At 37.7% G+C, this 18991-nt stretch overlaps 3 protein-coding genes across 3 annotated transcripts; 1 reads left to right on the top strand and 2 right to left on the bottom strand.

The window, feature by feature from the left end:
- Window positions 1–681: 681 nt before the first annotated feature.
- Window positions 682–5601, bottom strand: LOC130997547 (double-stranded RNA-binding protein 1-like). Its single transcript, XM_057922887.1, has 6 exons — window positions 5031–5601; window positions 4296–4421; window positions 2593–2828; window positions 2294–2510; window positions 1724–1882; window positions 682–1115 (listed from the first exon to the last, which is right to left on the bottom strand). The coding sequence occupies exons 1-6, from the start codon at window positions 5407–5409 to the stop codon at window positions 820–822; spliced, it is 1413 nt and encodes a 470-aa protein (XP_057778870.1). The 5' UTR covers window positions 5410–5601; the 3' UTR covers window positions 682–819.
- A 1411-nt stretch (window positions 5602–7012) lies between these two features.
- Window positions 7013–7906, top strand: LOC130998297 (uncharacterized). The gene is made up of 3 exons (XM_057923728.1): window positions 7013–7528; window positions 7615–7815; window positions 7901–7906. The coding sequence occupies exons 1-3, from the start codon at window positions 7013–7015 to the stop codon at window positions 7904–7906; spliced, it is 723 nt and encodes a 240-aa protein (XP_057779711.1).
- Window positions 7907–9126: 1220 nt separating this feature from the next.
- LOC130997546 (uncharacterized) lies at window positions 9127–10306 on the bottom strand. Its single transcript, XM_057922886.1, has 2 exons — window positions 9976–10306; window positions 9127–9897 (listed from the first exon to the last, which is right to left on the bottom strand). Exons 1-2 carry the CDS (start codon window positions 10237–10239, stop codon window positions 9295–9297), a joined length of 867 nt encoding a protein of 288 aa, XP_057778869.1. The 5' UTR covers window positions 10240–10306; the 3' UTR covers window positions 9127–9294.
- Between the last annotated feature and the right edge of the window lie 8685 nt (window positions 10307–18991).

The raw sequence follows: 18991 nt of genomic DNA, 5'->3' as shown, positions 1-18991 counted from the left end.
ATAAATTAAATTTAAAGATTTTTAGAAAATCATCTAGATATGAAAAATATGTCAGAAGAGAGAAAATTTTGGAATTGAGAAAAAATGGGTGAATGTATAAGGAAATGAGGAGAGAGAAAATGTGGGAAAAAAATGATAGTAGATGAAGCGTAACTTATCTCACAATTCTACTTTTCTCTCTCCTCTCACTCCACTCTCTTTTAATTTCTAAATTTTTATCCTTAATTGACATTATAATTGCAAAAATGACATTAAATTGGCGGGAAGAAAACTGGTGTTTTATTTATATATAGATGTGGGGCAATGTCCATGTCCTATATAAAATGTTTAAACATAATAAGATGGTCTCTGGCTGAGCTTATAAGCTCGTTAAAAGAAGTTGTAAGTTGTTTTAAGAGTTCAAATTCCTTTGTTTATGGTAAAAAAAGGTTTTTAAAAGGAACAATCATTTTACAAAATTAATCCTATAATGATTTGTTATTCCCATCGTATACCCTTTTAATTTCATCTCAATTCAATTTTTTCTCCTAGCTTACAAATTTAATTATTCAAATACTTTGACATCTTATAAGATCTTGAGAGATTACATCTTATAACTTTTTTAAAAAATAAGCTTAACCAAACACCCTCTAAGTTGGTCGAAAATAATTCAAAGAGATTCAGTGTAATGAAGATCTAATCTGGGAGTAAGAACAAGTTGATGCACATGCATATTCTTCGCCAACTAGCGATTGTTAGTTCAAAGTGTCGTTTAGCCAAACAGTGATCATTCCATACAACTAAGTGGTCTTCTATTGCAGAATCAAAAGCTTGCATCACCTAAACCAAGTTAGCACTACCTATTTCTGCAGTTGGTTTTTGGTCTAGTTCGACTCTGTAAGCAACCCATTGGTCATCGCTATATGGCATCACAGAGGCATTTTGAGGTATTGGCCAGTTTGATTTGCGCGGAAAAACCACAGTCTTCCACCTCGGCTGGTTATCAGCTGTCGGCTCAGGGACAGGCTCAGCAGATGTTGTATCATGAGATGGAGGGTTACTGTGAAGATGAGCATTCACAGTCACATCCACATCTTCAGGCGAAGACTTGGCTCTTTTTGCATTTAGCGGACCATCTGAAGTGGAATCAATTACACAAGAAACACATCATTCATTAGTAATTAGCAAAAGAAACTGAATTAGATCGATACATACTTTTCAATGGTCAATGGCAGAGAATATTAAACATGCATTATTCATTGGAACTTCATACAGCACAAGTAAACATGCAGTCCCCAGTAGGAAGACAAAATAGCTCAATACTCCTTCAGCTGATTTCTCTTTCCAAATTGTCTAAACGTGATTCTGCACTAGAAATCTATTTACCCAAAACAATAATCTCTGGTGCTGATAAACGTGATTCTGCACTAGAAATCTATTTCAAGAATAAAATGAAGCTTGCAGATCCATCCCAATTATTTTATTTGTTCAAAAGTCCATTAAATATTTCCTACAACACATCATCATCACACTTGAGAGAAGTAAATAGAGATATCTTCTGCACAGACTAAAGAAGATTAAGATTCAAGACAAGGAGCACAGGAGTTCTCACCCATTCGAACCATTGAAACATGCTCTGCACAAATTTGTTTGTTAAGAAACATGCTCATCTGATGCCGGTCTTCACATTAACAATAGAAATCGAGTGAGATAGCTTTTAAAATATCAGGTTTTCAGAAATCACCTTCATCTGTTGCAACTTGATGCTTTTCAGTTGTTGCTGTGGCCTGGATGTTCTGCTGCTTTTCAGTTGTTGCAGTGGGCTGGATATTTTGTGACAAGTTATCAGCAAACGGATGTGTGTTCATAGGAGACACATTCATCGAATTCGTGGGTGGGACTCCTGCAAATTAAAATTTATGTTAGCCCATCCACAAACTTGTCACTTTACTCAGGGTACTATTGACATACTACTCAGCCACTTGATCTTCAAAAAGAAGCATAGACTTAGCAAGATAAAGAAGGTTTTACTAAAGAGAATACTTAAGAAACAGTATTCTACTAATTTTGCAAAAGATTGTGAGTCAATGTCAGAGAAGGTTGAGCAATTAAGTTTATGGGAATGTTTAATATTATGGCCGCAGTCAAGAAAGATAACTCCTTATACATTACAAGGAAGCCATGATTAAATTAATGATTAGTCAGTCTAGGTAGAAAGTAACTCTTGATTAGCTGAATTGTTGTTCATAAAAGTAAAAATAAATGAAAATAGAACTTCAATAAGCTCGCTCTCCATGAATCATCATTTTCGTACCTTTCGTAAGAGCATAGTAAGCAGCTTCAGCTGCTTTCATCTCTGCCTGCTTTCTGGTTTTAGCCTCACACCCTTGAAAACTGTCAGATCCTATCTCCACAGTAGACACAAATATAGGCTTGTGAGAGAACCCCGAACTGACTGTCTCATATGATGGGCACATTAGTCCTTTTTTCTGGGCTAATTCTTGTAGAAGATTTTTATATAAGCCCTTATCCTAATAGCATGTAAAATTTACAAAGTTAGAGAGAAAAATAAAAATAAAATCAATTTTTACATTAAAGAGTTAGAATACTAGCCTCTTGAATTACATCCACTGATAATGCTTGACAAGCAATTTTTGCAGCCGTTTGTTCGGCTTCCTTCAGCGTGGAGAAAAATTCTGGCGTTTCATATAATTTTCCATTAATGGAAACCTTTGACTTAAACCGCCGAGAATGAGGAGGTCCTTCAGCCTCAGAAGTGTATACAGGGAATCCAAGATTTTCTTTTTGAGCATGTTGCTGCAATAGATTCTTGTACATATGCAATATATCTGTGAAAGATAAGAGCAGTGTTAAAAAAACCACCCACTAAAATTGACATGATATAAAGATTGCTTAAACTTGAAGAACAAGCTAGTTGAAATTCTTTTTACAACAGAATTTATTTTGAAGATAAATTCAAATAAGGTTGATAATTCAACTGACAACATAATGAATCTAACTAATAATGGAGACTAGAGTAGAGTATGGTCTTGAATACAATCAACTATGTATGTATAGCTCATAAACCAAATTACCAGTTACATGAGATACATTCTACATAAATAGAACTATTAGTTACTGACTGAAAGACAAACCTTGAAATACTTATTAAAGCCTCATTATCCCACTCTGGTTGTTCCTTTAGGTGCTACTTTCAACCTTACTGCATGAGTTTAATGCCCTCAGCTCAGGTTTAATCTGTAACTACATGGTTCTTTCCCTTTCCAGAGGTGTGTCAATCTTATGCGCCCTTGTTTAACATATTAAAACAGTTAAGACTAAATAAAGAGCTCAATACATCTGGTGTCATCAATAACACATTATGTCAAACCACAAGATGATTCTTGCTTAGAGAAGAAAAGATTCAGACATAGAAAATACTATACAATCACCAATCCCAAGCTTTTTAAGGAAATTTTATGCAAGATAGGCAATAATGAATCTGAGAAAGCACATTAGAGAATTTGGACTGCTAGTATGATCCAAAGAAAACACAAAAAAATATCTTTTTCTAACCTTTATATTCACACGTCTTGTTATCTTAAAATTTTAGGACTTTGTTTACTACCCTTTCGTTCTCCAGCAATAAATCCTCCTCTGTAGGATTTAGCATTGTCTTTTGTTGCCAAAGTCCCGCACAAATATTATTGAAGTTTCATAGTCCAACATTTTGAGTTCAGATAATACTTTATACATCTTGCAAGTACTGGAACATGCATCTTTTAATTTCTTACCTATAAATAACTTCTTATTTACCTCAATCTCAAAATGGGACGCTACACTAAATAATTGCTCGAAATTAATCACTATACCAAAAAAAGACTAATAAATCAGCTAGGATAACTTTTGGTTTAGGGTTTGATAGTTTGAGTGACAACTAGACAAAATAAATGAATATATTTTACAGAGGTTACTGGATTGTGAAACAAACTCATAGATGAAACTGTAAGTTCAACTTAACCTCACTACATGAATCCTTCTCTTTCCACAGGAGTGAATTAGGCTACACACTTTTGAGAGCTTAGTTGTCAGGTGCTAATTATAGAAAATTGTTAAGCTCATAACCAACACATTAAATCAAACTAGGAGACAATTCTTGATTAGTAGAGATGAAAAAAATTCGGATGTACAAGGCAATCTAATGCTTTGGAAAAACATGTTATGCGATAATAATGTCTAGGCTCTAGAAATTAGCTCATTGGAACTCAAACAATAGGATAAGCCAGACAAATCACAACCAAGATATGTTTTCTGACCTTTACATTCGGAACCTACTGCAATCTTATAATCTACAGGACATTGTGATGTATTATCACAATTCTCTTGCAGTAGCTCCTCCTTGGAAGGTTTTGTAGTAGCATTAGATTTTGTTGCCAAAAGTCCTGCACAAATATCATTGAATTTTCAGCATCCAATATCAATGTACATTGCGTCTCAAAAAAAAAACATCAATGCACATTGGTGATATGCAACATAGCAACAGTCACATATATCCATTAGTTTATTTCATAACTTTTTCTAAGTAAAACGGGGTAATAAGGGTTAAGAACTTTACTAAGCAAATATGGGATAGATCAAATAATCCAATTGAAGAAATTGACAAAACTTAGCATTACAAGTAACAGTATACTCAGTGTTAAGAATGTCCACAAAAAATAGCAAATGAAGGATATATTTGAAAAGGAAGAAGCAAAAACAAAATTAGAAAGCAAAGCAACTAACAAGCTGTTCACGCATGCTTCAAAAAAACATCACACTCATTATATCCAGCAAATTTTCAAATCCAAGCCATGAAACAGATTATCGTACAGAACAAACATCAAAATCCACTGCGAAAGAAAGAAGCCCACTCCTCAATGCTTCAAGCACACATCACTCTTATCTCTAGAAAAATTTCAAAATTTAGCCATAAAACAAATGCAATGATATCATCCGTGAGAATTTGCACTAAATTTTACACAGATAAATTCCAAAATATGAGTATATATTACCTAGAGGAGGGTTCGGAAGAGACGAAGGGAGAGGAGAGAGAGGCAGCAGCGGAGGAGGATCAGCAGCGACGGAAAGGGGCTGAATTTGAGGTGGTGGAGCTACAGGCAACGGAGCGTCAGTGAATCCGGCGAGGGGAGGAGAGGGATCAGAGGAGGTAACCGGCGAAGGAGCGGTCAAGGAATCGAAAGCAACACGGGCGGCGGTGTTTTGTGCCTCCTTAGAGGACTTGCAGTGGGCTGGTGTCTCGAATACCTGGCCGTGGACAGTGACGGTAGCGCTGAAGCGCGGCATATGATCGGGCCCGTCTTTCGCGGTGGCGTACTCCGGCAACTCCCAGCTCCGCCGCTGGCATAGCTCCTGCAACTTGCTTTTATACATTGGAGATGAATTGGGGTTTCTGCGAAGTGGACTCTTTATGAAGAATTTCTGAGATTTAAATGGTGAAACAGATGCTCGCGTTTTGGGGGAAACGAATTTTGTGCTTCATTATAAATGGAGTAACAATAACGTCTTTCAACTTAAATTCCTTTTTATCGTTTTTAAAAACAGTGAGTGTGTCAGACAATCAAATTCACAAATAGGCAGAACTTAGTTCTATTTAGGAATTTATGTCTCCTTCAAGCTGGGTCCTAAAACTTTAAGGCCTAGTTTGATTTGTAAGTTAATGGCATATTAGTTGCTTAGCTGGGCTACTTTTTGTGTTTGATTTGCAAGTCCAATAAAGTGGAAGGCCCGCATTATGTCACTGGCCCGATGCAAAATCACTATTCAACACCGAAAATTCAACTTGGGGTCACCCTCAGTTCCAAAAACTCAATGCTACAGTAAATCGAGGGGCATAATTGCCCCCAATTTTTCACCTCAAAATTCAAATCAAATTCTTGTCACCGCTCATATCATAGACAAATTCACGAGCTTGGCATCACACACCTCCATTCCAGAAGAGAGATCCGAGATAGCCTTCTTCGAAGTGAATATCACTGTTCCAGGGCTTCGCCATTCTGGTTTGCCCCAGGAAGCTGGTGGCGCTTCAGAGCTACTCCTCCCTCATTCACCCGCAGGGCTTCGCCATTCTGATTTTCCCCAGGAAGCTGGTGGAGCTTCGGAGCTGCTCCACCCTCATCCGCCCCGCTGACCTCTCGCATATTACTCTCTCTGCGTCCGCTGCAACGGGATTACCAAGGACGCCGTCGTTTCTGCTTCGGGTTTTGCTGCACGGTAATCTCTCGTTTTAATTAGGGATTGAGCTGTGTGTCCATGTGTTTTGAGAATGACAATTTGTATTCCACGACATGGTCATTGAGATTTTCGCGTGCTTACTGCATTTGCTATTGTCGTTTGTGGTAGTTGTGGCTCTATTTGAGAAGTAAGGTTTACGTTTATTCATTTGGAGCACATGTTTTCTAGTACGTGATTTAGGTATAACTGGGTGTTGGATATTAGATGAAATAATCTCATAGAGGAAAAACAATGTGTCTTAATTCATTTGCTTGGAATTCATGCTTGGTTCGTGAGTACTCTAGAGATTTTTTTCGTGGGCATAAGTGCCCTCAATTCTTCACCTCGATGGGTCCCTTTTTTCGCAGGTTTGTGTTGAAGTTTCTCCGCCCAATCTGGATTCTTCAGTTCTTGAGAGTGCTAGGGCTCGCATCAGAACTGCTTGTGCATCGCTGGAAAGCTACTGAAATCTAGTGAGTGCTTTCATCCTCATACTATGGACTTGAATCTGATTGTGAAAAAATTGATGATATGGTATATGTGGCTGTATCACAAGTTGTGACATTTGCTTGAATGAAACTCGCGCTTGGTGAAGTACGTGCACTGTCTGAAGACTCTGAAATGTTTATGCTCATGTATTTTCGTTTGCCATGATGTTGTTGTGTATTAGATGCTGGTTGTAGTGTGTGTGCTGCGAATATGTGATTTCAGTATATGAATTTGCTTGTTGGTGCTTGTGTGTGAACAGAAAACAATGTCAAATATGAGGCGTATAAATGCTTGTGTATGTATGGCCGTTGAAGAGATTTTACAAGAACAAATGATGCAGTTAATCATTGTGCTCGATAGTATTGAAAAGGATAAGACACGAAAACGAAAACGACGAGTGTTAGTTGAGCCATATGGAATGATTCATAGAATCCCCGATCAAGTGAAGCGCTTGAATAGGTTGATAGGTTTAAGTGAGACAGATTGTGTTATAAACCTAAGGATGGACCGGAATACGTTCGGTCATCTATGTCAATTGTTGAGAGATCTTGGGGGTCTTAGGAATGGTAGGTTTGTGACTGTAGAGGAGCAAGTCGCGATGTTTCTCTCTGTTTTAGCTCATCACAAGAAAAATAGGGTAGTTAAATTCGATTTCTGGAGAAGTGGTCAGACAATTTCGCACTATGTACATGTGGTTTTGAGGGCCATTCTTAGTCTGCATGTAATTCTATTGGTTAAACCCACAGCTGTTCCAGATGACTCAACTGACCCCCGTTGGCGTTGGTTTAAGGTATAGCAAGCTGACCTACTCTTTGAGTACATATATTTCATATTTTAATAATGCTCATTGTAACTAACCTTGTTTATTGTTTCTAGGGGTGCCTAGGTGCATTAGATGGCACGTACATCAATGTGATGGTGCCAAATAGTGATAAACCACGATATAGAACGAGGAAGGGTCAGATTTCAACAAACACCCTAGCTGTGTGTGACCGAGACCTAAGGTTTGCTTATGTATTACCTGGGTGGGAGGGATCGGCCGCAGATTCTAGAATACTGCGTGATGCACTTAACAGGGTGAATGGCTTGAAAGTGCCCCGTGGTATAGACTTCTTACCTTTCGATTTGTATGTGTTCAGTTTCTGTCAATATTCTGTCATAGAACTGATATGCAACCTTAAATATAGGATCGTACTATCTTTGTGACAATGGATATGCCAATGCCGAAGGGTTTCTAGCTCCCTATAGGGGAGTACGGTACCACTTAAAAGAGTGGGGTCCCGCAGCTGCACGCCCTCGAAATGCAGAGGAATTATTTAATCTAAGACATACGAGGGCGCGAAATGTTATAGAGCGCGCGTTTGGAATAATGAAAATGCGGTGGGGGATTCTACGAAGCACCACGTTCTATCCCGTTAAGGTGCAAAATAGACTCATCATGGCGTGTTTTCTACTTAATAATTTCATTAGGTCTGAAATGGATGTAGATCCCATAGAACAAGAATTTGATAATCTGCCACATGACAATGAATTCATCGAACCGGACCACGGTAACTATGTGGATGCTGTAGAGCCATCTCCAGAGTGGAATGCAACGAGAGACGCTCTAGCTCAGTCTATGTGGCACCAATACCAAAATCAGCACTAAGGTTTGGATAAATTAAACTGACTGAAATGCTTCCATCTAACTTGTTCATGTTGTTGCTTGCTATTATGTGAGGTGATTATACTTTAGTGACATATTATATTGCTGCCAGGTTTATTGTTTGAATTTATGCATGATTATACTTTGTTATGACAGATTAATATCACAAATGCATATAATTTAGTTACGTGTTTTGTTATGACAGATGGACCTTCGAGTGAGGCCGCGAGAATTGCAAGGGAGGCCGCCAGCCATTTCATGGTTTTGTTGTAGGGAAACTCGTTTGAACTTATTTCCAGTTATTGTAAATTAACTACTATCTACTAGTGTTTCTGCTAGATGTTGTAATGCTATATGAATATGTCGTTTGATTCAGGCTTTTGTTGAATCTTAGGGATGGATAATTTAACTGGTGCTTATGTGCTTGAATCGAAGTGGGTTATTACTTGGTCTTTTGTCAACAATTGGTGCTTATGGCATTAGAAAATATGTGAATGTTAGATGGATATTAGCATTTAATACAGGTGTTAGGTGAAATCAATTCAACATCCGCCATTTTTTATCCCCTCTAATGCAACACACGTAAAATATTCTCAATGGGCTGCACTAGTAGATTCACACACAACTTTATGACATTCTTTTTTTTCAATTATCAACTCAAAATACCATTAATGCAACACCACCAAAAGCATAAATCCCAAAAGGGTTCCAACAAGATCTATATAAAACTAGTTACCATTTCAGTTTTGACAAAGTTCAAACGGGCAATATAATGCCACATAATTACAAAAAACTAGTGTCCTAGAACACATTGGAGCAGCCAAGTAGTGTTTAAGCATGGAATGTAACCTTCATGCATATAGCTAGCTGTACAAAATATATACAAAAGGCATAATATAGCACGATAGCTTTCATTTGTTACGGCCCTCGAGGAGGCGCTTTGCATACGCGGGGCGAGCATCTTCGGGCAGTCCCATAAAAATCTCAAGACGTTCCACCTTGTACGCAAGCAACTCACAGACATCGAACCTCTCGTCCAATGACAGCTCAGGGATAGCCTTCAATACTTCAAATACCTCCTTCCTCGCCTTTCCAATATCGAAATCATATCCGACCCGATTCGCAAGAGTTTCCAACCTCTGACCTGTGTTATTCATCATCTCACGCAGCAGCATCTCATAAGCACCACCCGTCTCCTCGCGAGCTGCCTTACGCTTTCTGCCCCCACTAGTCTCTTCACGTGCCCTCTCAGCTCCCTTGTGATTTTGACTGACACTCTCATCCACCCCCTCATTCTGATCCACCCCCTCATTCTCATTCACCTCTTCCATGTTGACATGGTAGTCTCCATCAGGTGCATGCTGCGCAATGTTCTCACGGCGGTACATAGCAGTCACCGCATCCATTAAATCCTCCGCGTGCTCTCCCGTAGCCCTGTCTTTACCGAACACTAGTTTCCAGTCATCTATTAGCGGCCACGGCTTATCCCTCATCAACCTAGCATTTGGGTCTTTCTGCAAGATAAAATTTCAAACATACGACAACGTAAACATTCTTACAAACTGCCAGTTTATTAGATTTATGAAGCATACCTTCACTATTTCAGCCCATTCTTCGTCTGTGCAATCAATGGTGCCATTAGCGTTAAACCCAAAGCCAGTACGTCCTAACATCAAGGACAAGCTGTAGTAGTTCTTTTTCATTGCGCATATTTTGGAGTTAATGTGGGGGACGCCTTTCAAATCTGTGCCTGGGTATGCAGCCCTCATCGCATCTTCTAGCTTGTTCAAGTAACCTGCCCGGAAGCCGTTGTCGGACTTCCATCCCTGCGCTACCAATTCTTTCAACGCTGCCATCAGTGTTTCCTCTTCCTTACTGGTCCAACTCCGCCGTGTTTTGTCAGATTTGTTGACCCGGCAACGACTACTCTCTGTTCAAACAAAGCAAACATTACCCAGATATTCCCAACCAATTCCATTCCCCGACGACAACAGCACATAATCATATCAAGTAACTTCACCAATTCCACATGCAATTAGTACAAATCTATGACAAGCATATCAATTTCTCGCAGCGCAAATGATATATTTTTATGCACCGAACACTCTCATAACCCTGTAATCGAAATTTAAACATACATATCGTTTTACCTTTCTGTCCCGAACTCAGGCCTTGCTGCATCGGATTCATCTCAAAGTTTCTAGTAGGAGACGCTTCAGATTACGAATTCGAGAATTGATGTGAGAATGAGTTCTCTGACTTGGCGCCTATAAATCCCCAATCGTTCCCTCTCATTTTTGACGCGGGAAATCAAAGGACACGCCTGTCCATCTAATATTTTAGAAGGGACATTTTAGACATTTCCTATTATTTCCAGTGTAAGGCTACCGTATATCAAACAGTCACAAATAAAATTTAGGCTAATTAGCCCTTTAATCATTTGTTATCAAACAAATGACCCACATATGTTTACCGGCCTAACCCAGCAATCTTTATTTGAGTTTGCACAACTGGGCTTATCTATACCATATTTTCAAACACGGCCTAAATAATTTTATGAATCCTAAAATTTTAAAAAAATAATTGCATAATAAAAGAAAAAAAATCCATTAAAGGAACAAAAAGTAAAAAAAAGAAAATGAAAGAAAGAGGTCACAAAGTAGTATAAAAATATGGGTAATTGGTGTATAAATACATGAACTTTACTTATAATTTTTTAGGTTTTAACATGAATTTTAAATTCTAGTTATAAATACAAGAACTTTACTCATTTTTAGTATTTAACATGAACTTTAAAATATAGTTGTAAATACATGAACTTTAAACTTATTCAATTTTTGACTCATTTTCATTTTTTTCCCCAAATTAAAGCTGACTTAGATTGCCTGAATCTTGACGTGGACAATTCCTTGCTATAAAAATTAACACCGTTCAATTTTTGACCTGTTTTTTATATTTTGAATTTCTAAATTTGTCCTTCTAAGTGACGAAATTGACATTCTGAAATCCCCAAATGGCCAAATGTTAAAGACTGAAATTCGCTTTTTGAATTTGTAAAATTTGTAGACTCTTTATTGTTCACTTTAATATAGTATTAGTTTTGGGTTAATTTCCTCTAACCAAAAACGACGAATTGTCCACGTCAAGATTTAAACATTCCAAATCAACTTTAATTTGAGAAAAATAAAAAATGAGTCAAAAATTGAATAACTATAAAGTTCATGTATTTATAACTATGTTTTAAAGTTCATGTTAAATACAAAAAATGAGTAAACTTCGTGTATTTATAACTGAGATTTAAAGTTCATATTTAATACCAAAAAATGAGTAAAGATCATGTATTTATACACCAATTACCCTAAAAGATTCTACATTCTTTCTCCCAATCTCGAAATGTGTGCAGAAGCTAGGTCCTAAAATTGAAAGTTGAATTTGTGTTTTTTACCACATCATCATACATCGGTGAAAAAGTTACTCTTCAACTTTTTTTGTGGCTAAAAAAGCTACCATTGCTAGTATCCTTAGACCATCTTTATCGGTCCTTCTCAATAGAACGAGTCGACTGCCAACAAGAATAAACAATTTTTTTTAAAAAATTGAAATGCTTGATTGTTGAGCTGTTCTACCACCTTCAAATTGAGACCACCATGGTCTCTCTCTCTCTCGCTCCTCTAAAATGCATCAATAGTAATATGACAATTATTTCTATTTTATTGGTTTGGAAAATTTTATTTAGATAAACAGATAAACTATTATATCTTTTATAATAAAATATTTAAAAATAAAATAAAATGTCAAAATTTATATTTTTTCCATTCTCTATAAATAAAGACTACTCTTGATATATTTCAACACATCTTCTAATTTTTTCATTTTCCCTCTTTACATATAACATCTAATATTTCTTTCTCTATTTTTCAATGGATCGAGGTAATAATTCTTTCTTCAACTTTCAAAATTTCAATCCCTCCCAAGACTATTATCCAAATCTTGCTGATATTTCAAGCTCCAATAAATTCTCAGAGTTTGATTATGTTATAAATTTCGATTCTCGCATAATCCAACTCATTCTCCTATTTCTAAATATCACCAAACCTCTGAAAATTTCTCTAAAAGGTCACTTCAAAATGTTGAGCAAACACATGCAAACCCTTCAAACAATGCGCAAAGTTGGATTGATCTAGAAGATATAACACTAAAGTTTGTTTGGTGCTTTGTCAGTAACAATCCAATTGTTAGCACTAACCAAAATAGTTCCTCATTTTGAAAAAATGTTGGAAATATGTATGAGCTAAGTCGAGCAGATAATCAGAAATTGGAGGCCCAAGGTCCTTGGAATCATTGAGGCAGCGTTTCAGACGCCTCAACAAAAATGTAACCTTGTGGGTTGTTGCATATGAGCGACGAACGAGCGGCCAATCCAAAGAGGATATTGAGAAAACAACTCAAGCAATTTATGGTAAAACTAAATTTACGCAGCATGGGGTGGTTGAAAAAGTTATGAGCAGCAACCCGAAATGGGAACTGAAATTGGATAGTACTGGTTTTATACGACGTTCTCACCCAAATGACGAAGATAATGTTGACGAAAATTGCAACAGCTCAAAAAAATCAAGGACAAATGAAGATGCGGATCCTCCAACCGACTCCACTCCAGAAACTTCTAGAAGTGATGCTTCAAGATTTCATCATCCTATTGGTAGCGATAAAGCTAAAGCTAAGGCTAAAAGAAAAATAAAATAAACAGTGTCACAATCTTCCATAGTCTCATATGCTTTTACTGCTGAACTACGTGAAATAAGGATCACACGTGAAAAAGAGATGAAAACATCTACGTTGAATACGTTGATGAAAAAAATCCAGTTACCTCCAGAAGAAGAAGCTCACAAACATCGTCTAATGGCAGAACTTTATGGGATGTAATCATACTTTATTTGCTTGTTTTTAGTTATTGTGTTATTTAAATTATTGTTCTAGGGTGTTTATGTTTGTAATGTAATCTTGTGCAATTTCAATGTAATTTCATTTTGTGCGATTTCAATTAAATTTCATTATGCATTATTGTCATTACATTTTCAAAACCATTAACTTTCGGTGGCCTTACCCATGTGACTTCTGCATTATTGTCACTTAATTTTCAAAAGCATTAACTTTTGGTGGCCTTACCCATGTGACTTCTGCATTATTGTCACTATATTTCCAAAAGCATTAACTTTTGTTGGCCTTACCTATGTGACTTCTGCATTATTGTCACTACATTTTCAAAAACATTAACTTTCAGTGGCCCTACCCCATTTAACTTTGTGTAAGATAGCATGTGACACTTATCATGCTTGTGCTTTTACCGCGAGCTATATATTTATCCATGTACCCGATCAGACAGAGGGACTGAATTTCTAAATTCAATGATTCGGAACTACTGCGAGGAACGAGGGATCAGTCACCAAACTTCTACAGCAAGAACTCCACAGCAAATTGGAGTAGTTGAAAGAAGAAATAGGTCTTTGAAGGAAGCAGCAAGGACGATGTTAGCTGAATCAAAACTACCACTAAAGTTTTGGGCTGAAACAGTCAACAATGCTTGCTACACTCAAAATCGATCCTTCCTCGCTGAAAGACATGGGAAAACTCCATACGAACTATGGAAGAACATGAAGCCAAATATTTCTTACTTTCATGCATTCGATTCTAGGTGTTTCGTTCACAACAATGACAAAAGAAAGTTAAACACTTTTGATAGCAAGGCTGATCCAGGATTTTTCCTTGGATATTCTGGAACTGAAGAATCCAGCAAAGCCTATCGAGTGTTTAACTCTCAAACTTTAGTCATGGAAGAAATATCTCATGTTATTTTTGACGAGTCTTTTGATGATTTCAGAAAATAGGAAACTGAAGAAAATATTAAGAATAGAGGAATTTCTTGTACTGAAAAGAATAGCACCGAACCAACTGAAGTGTTGGTGTGGGGACCAGGAAGAGATGAAGATACTGAAGAGCTTCAGTATCAGAAGATCAGTCAAAGGACTGAAGTTCCAACTAAAGTTGCTATAGAAGGCATCAGTCAAGGGGGAACTCCAACGACTGGAGAATCCAAAGAAGCTGTAACTGAAGAACGTGTGGAACCTCCTTCACCACAAGTTTAACACTCCCCTGCTCGAGAAGCTACTGAAGCCATCACAGAACAACAGTCAACCGAAGGACCACGATCCATCCTGACAGAAGATCCTCCACCTTCACCAGAGGAAATCAAAAAGTACAAAAGATGGTTTGAGCTACATTCTAAGGACAACATCATTGGAGAACCATCAGACGATGTGAAGACTCGAAGATCAATGTGCAACCTCGTCTACGACATCAATCAGAATTGCATCAACGAAGATGAAAATTTCAGTTGTTTCTTATCAGAAACTGAACCCAAAGATGTAGAAGAAGCACTAAAGTCCACTCAATGGGTTATCGCAATGCAAGAAGAACTAAATGAATTCAACATGAATGCAGTTTGGGAGCTAGTGGATCGCCCAGATGATGCAAAAGTTATTGGACTAAAATAGATTTTCAAGAATAAAAAGGACGAGAAAGGAAATGTGGTCAGAAACAAAGCAAGGCTAGTGGCCAAAGGTTACAGTCAAGAAGAAGGAATCGACTACGACGAAACATTTGCCCCTGTTGTTAGACTGGAAGCAGTCAGACTTTTCTTAGCCTATGCTGGTCATAAAAGATTCAAAGTACACCAGATGGATGTGAAGTGTGCATTTCTTAATAGAGTTCTCACTGATGAAGTATATGTAGAACAACCACCAGGATTTGAGGTTGCTGGACCAGATAAAGTGTACAAGTTGAAGAAGGCGCTCTATGGATTGAAGCAAACACCAAGGGCATGGTATGACACTCTTTCTGAGTATCTAATTGAACAAGGATTAAAGAAGGGATCAGTGGACAGAACTCTGTTCACACTGAAAGAATGAGAGGACCTCCTACTTGTTCAGATTTATGTCGACGATATCATCTTCGGATCCAAATCCGAACGAATGTGCAAAAAGTTTTCTGAAATTATGACGAATAAATTTTAAATGTCAATGATGGGAGAAATGAATTTCTTTCTGGGATTACAAGTTAAGCAGACCAAGGAAAGAATAATAATCAATCAGTCAAAGTATGCCAAGGAACTGGTCAACAAATTTGGCCTTCAACACATGAAGTCAGCAAAGATTCCTATGAACACCAATTGGAAAATGGATCCAGGAACTGAAAGAAAATCTGTATCATCAACTAAGTACAGAGAAATCATTGGATCACTACTTTATCTAACAGCAAGCACACCAGATATAGCATTTGCAGTTGGAGTTTGTGCAAGATATCAATCAGACCCCAAAAAAGCTCACATGGACGCTGCAAAGTGCATTCTAAGATATCTCAAAGGCACACCCAATATAGGTCTTTAGTATCCAGCTGACAACAACTTCAAACTTTCAGGATACTCAGACTCAGATTTTGCAGGATGCAAAATTGATCGGAAATCAACTTTCGGCACTTGTCAATTCTTAGGCAACAAACTTATCTCTTGGTTTTCAAAGAAGCAGACTTCAGTTGCCACCTCTACAACTGAGGCTGAATATGTTGCTGCGGGAAATTGCTGCTCACAAATTCTCTGGCTAGTCCAACAACTAAAGGACTACACGATCGAAGAAAGAGAGGTTCTCATCTATTACGACAGCTCCAGTACTATTGCAATCTCACAAAATCCAGTACATTGCACCAGATGTAAGCATGTCGAGATACGTCATCACTTCATCCGTGATCATATGGAAAAGAAGGATGTTTCAGTTGTGAAGATCCACACAAGCATTCAACGAGCCGATTCGCTGACCAAAGCACTTCCGGAAGATAGATTCAATGATCTATGTGGAAGCATCAGATTACTAAATCCTGAAGATTGAGGTTGATCAAAGAAAGCGATGCACTGAAAAGAAGATCTCTACTAAAGTCTCAACAACTGATGATCAGCCAACTGAACTTCTCAACTGATGACGTGGCAACCTAGGAAGATGTATCTTCTTTTGAGGGGGAACTATCTTTCAACGGTTCAACTGAAGACGCGGTATCGACTGATTACAATGATCAATTGACCAGTAAGTACTTTTAATTTATGCATTAAATACAGTATATCAGTTAAATCAGTTATGAACCTTCTCTTTGATAAAATCTTTTTCTGATAAGTCACATTAAGTGTTTTAACTTATTGTTTGGAAACAAGAACTGAAATATCCATGCTAGACAAGTTTTTTTTATTTAAAAATTGTTTTAATCGTCCCGCCTTTCTCCTTAGCCAAACTAGCTCTTAATCCTGATTAATTCACTTGTCTCTGCAATAAAATCTTGCAAATTTCTCTGATTTGACAAAATGCAATGATTAGATTCTTTCTAATTTTGAGGCACACGTATCCTGTAGAGACGACGGACGTTAAGTTTTCCTTTAAATTTGGTTTAAGGCACAAGAATCGAACAACCTTTCGTCTTCTCACTTTCTTAGTATTATAAATGCCTTAAGTCTTGAAATTTTTCTTCATCACAACTTAACATCTTCCACAGACTTCTCTGTGAGAATACTTTCTTTTTACAGAAAAATTCTTGTTCCAACCATGGAGAGACCAATGACAAAGAAGTCATGAAGTGGGTAAATGACGCTCGTCTACCTGGTCTACACAGGACCATTCAACTGGATTGGTACCCTTCTCCGAAGTCAAGCTCCTTTATTCTCTCACTTGTATCCGGAGATTCGAGTGTCTTCTATCATAATGCCTGGCGCAAAGAAGCTTCTAAGCTTCGGGAGGATAAAAGTTGAGGTAACAAATTCCAATAGTTACTTCAATTGCTTATCAAGCTTAATTATCTCGTGTATCTTGCACACCTCCTATAATGGCAACAACAACGAGCCATCACTCGTTGTTTGCCGGCATCTCTTGCCGCACACGATCTTCTCAACATAGACCTAATGCAGACAAATCGACAATGTTAGTCCTCACGACTGTCACTGATTCGATATTCCCTTCTCGCACCCATCCCACATACTCTCCCTCTTTCATTCTCTTAAACCCTCTTCCCACCCTAAGGTCTGTATGTATGGCCGCTCTGTTATAGTTCTTTTCTCTAGAGCCATGCATACCCGCCGATATCCCCCACCTTCACCTCCACAAACACTCCTCTTCCCCTTCTCCAACATCATCTCCCTCACCCTATGGCGTCTTCCTCTTCTGAGTCATTTCTACTCAAACTCTTCTCGTATCTTCTCACGAGCTTCTGAGAAACAGAGTTGGGTATCGTCTAATCACTGCTTCCAACACCAGTCATCCTTTCTTTTTGATGTTGCCAAAAAAAGGAAAAGAAGGCAAAGAAAAATCTTCAGAGATAGAAGCTGGTAAAGCAAAAGGATCACCACAAGATCAGGAGGGAGACAAACCAGAAAGACCTCGAGTCAATGGAGAACAAGTGTGGAAGAAACAAGCATAGGAACATGAAGATGAAGATGAAGAACAAGTAGAGGAACAAACATGAAGATACAGATGAAGATTAACATCAAACAAGCAGACTCATGGAGTGCAACACAAATCCGAATTTTGTGTTTATGTGTATTTTCTTTGACTTTGTTTTGATCTGTACCAAAAACTGATATCTCATCAGTTTTTCTGAAATAAGAATGAGTGTTGGTACTGGAAATTGTATTTTCAGTCTAAGGTTTGTTGTGCAGCCATAAGCAGAGTGATTGTCAGTGTGTTTAACTAACCGTGGACGTAGGAACTTGTTCCGAACCACGTAAAAATCCTTTGTTGTTTATCACTTTCAGTTTTACTTTCTTATTCTGTGCACAAACATGTTTATAACTGAAGACAATATCTTTTTGTCCAGGCTCTGATTACTTATTTCAGTAATGTCTTCGTCCTGTTCTGTTTCTGTTATGTTCTCTTTCTGTTTGCAAGATTTTAGGTTATCTTGTTAAGGGGGAATTGTATTCACCCTGTTTAGTATCTTGCTTTTTTATTTTCAGTCTCTTCTTGTTTTAGAACTGATTGTATGGTTTTGGCATCATCAAAAAGGGGGAAATTGTTGGGAACTTAGCGAAATATCTTAACCATAGTTTTGATGATACCAAAATCCTTAGGTTTTCTTCTGTAATAGACTAGAACTTTTCGAACTCAAGTGTTGGAGTGCACTTTTCTAGTTTATCTAGTATTCTTAAGACTGAAGACCGAAGGACTGAGGACTGAAGACTGAAGTCTAAAGACCTTAACTGAAGACTGCTGTGAAAAGGCCAAGTCAAATACTGATGTTTAACTGATCGAGTTGCTTACTGAAGAATCAGTTATGGCTTAAGTAAAATGCAGGCCACGTGGATTTAGCGGACTGATACTAAAGTCAAGTTTCAGTTGACATTATTCATCGGACTGAAACTCCTGAGTATAAAGGAAGCCACGCACCTTCAAGTACAACCGCATTAAATGCATAGATATTGAAGATCGTCCTTTCTCTGCAAGTATTCCTTTTTGGTGATAACTTTTCAGAGGCGCCTTATCTCTTGTACCTGAGACGTCATTCTTCACCAAATTAAGGAAC

This window comes from Salvia miltiorrhiza, chromosome 8 (genome assembly GCF_028751815.1).
Source record: "Salvia miltiorrhiza cultivar Shanhuang (shh) chromosome 8, IMPLAD_Smil_shh, whole genome shotgun sequence".
Classification (NCBI taxonomy): Eukaryota; Viridiplantae; Streptophyta; class Magnoliopsida; order Lamiales; family Lamiaceae; genus Salvia; species Salvia miltiorrhiza.
The sequence above is the reverse complement of the archived record's forward strand: the minus strand, read 5'-3'. Positions and strand labels throughout refer to the sequence as shown.

Bases quoted from the DNA above. Each gene is read 5' to 3' on its own strand.
- LOC130997546 (XM_057922886.1), bottom strand. From the start codon at position 10,239: ATGGCAGCGTTGAAAGAATTGGTAGCGCAGGGATGGAAGTCCGACAAC. The intron at 9,898-9,975 runs GTATGCTTCATA...TTTATCTTGCAG, and splicing joins AATGGGCTGAAATAGTGAAG to AAAGACCCAAATGCTAGGTT.
- LOC130997547 (XM_057922887.1), bottom strand. From the start codon at position 5,409: ATGTATAAAAGCAAGTTGCAGGAGCTATGCCAGCGGCGGAGCTGGGAG. The intron at 4,422-5,030 runs GTAATATATACT...ATATTTGTGCAG, and splicing joins TCTTCCGAACCCTCCTCTAG to GACTTTTGGCAACAAAATCT. The intron at 1,883-2,293 runs GTACGAAAATGA...TTTAATTTGCAG, and splicing joins TTACTATGCTCTTACGAAAG to GAGTCCCACCCACGAATTCG.
- LOC130998297 (XM_057923728.1), top strand. From the start codon at position 7,013: ATGAGGCGTATAAATGCTTGTGTATGTATGGCCGTTGAAGAGATTTTA. The intron at 7,529-7,614 runs GTATAGCAAGCT...TATTGTTTCTAG, and splicing joins CCCGTTGGCGTTGGTTTAAG to GGGTGCCTAGGTGCATTAGA.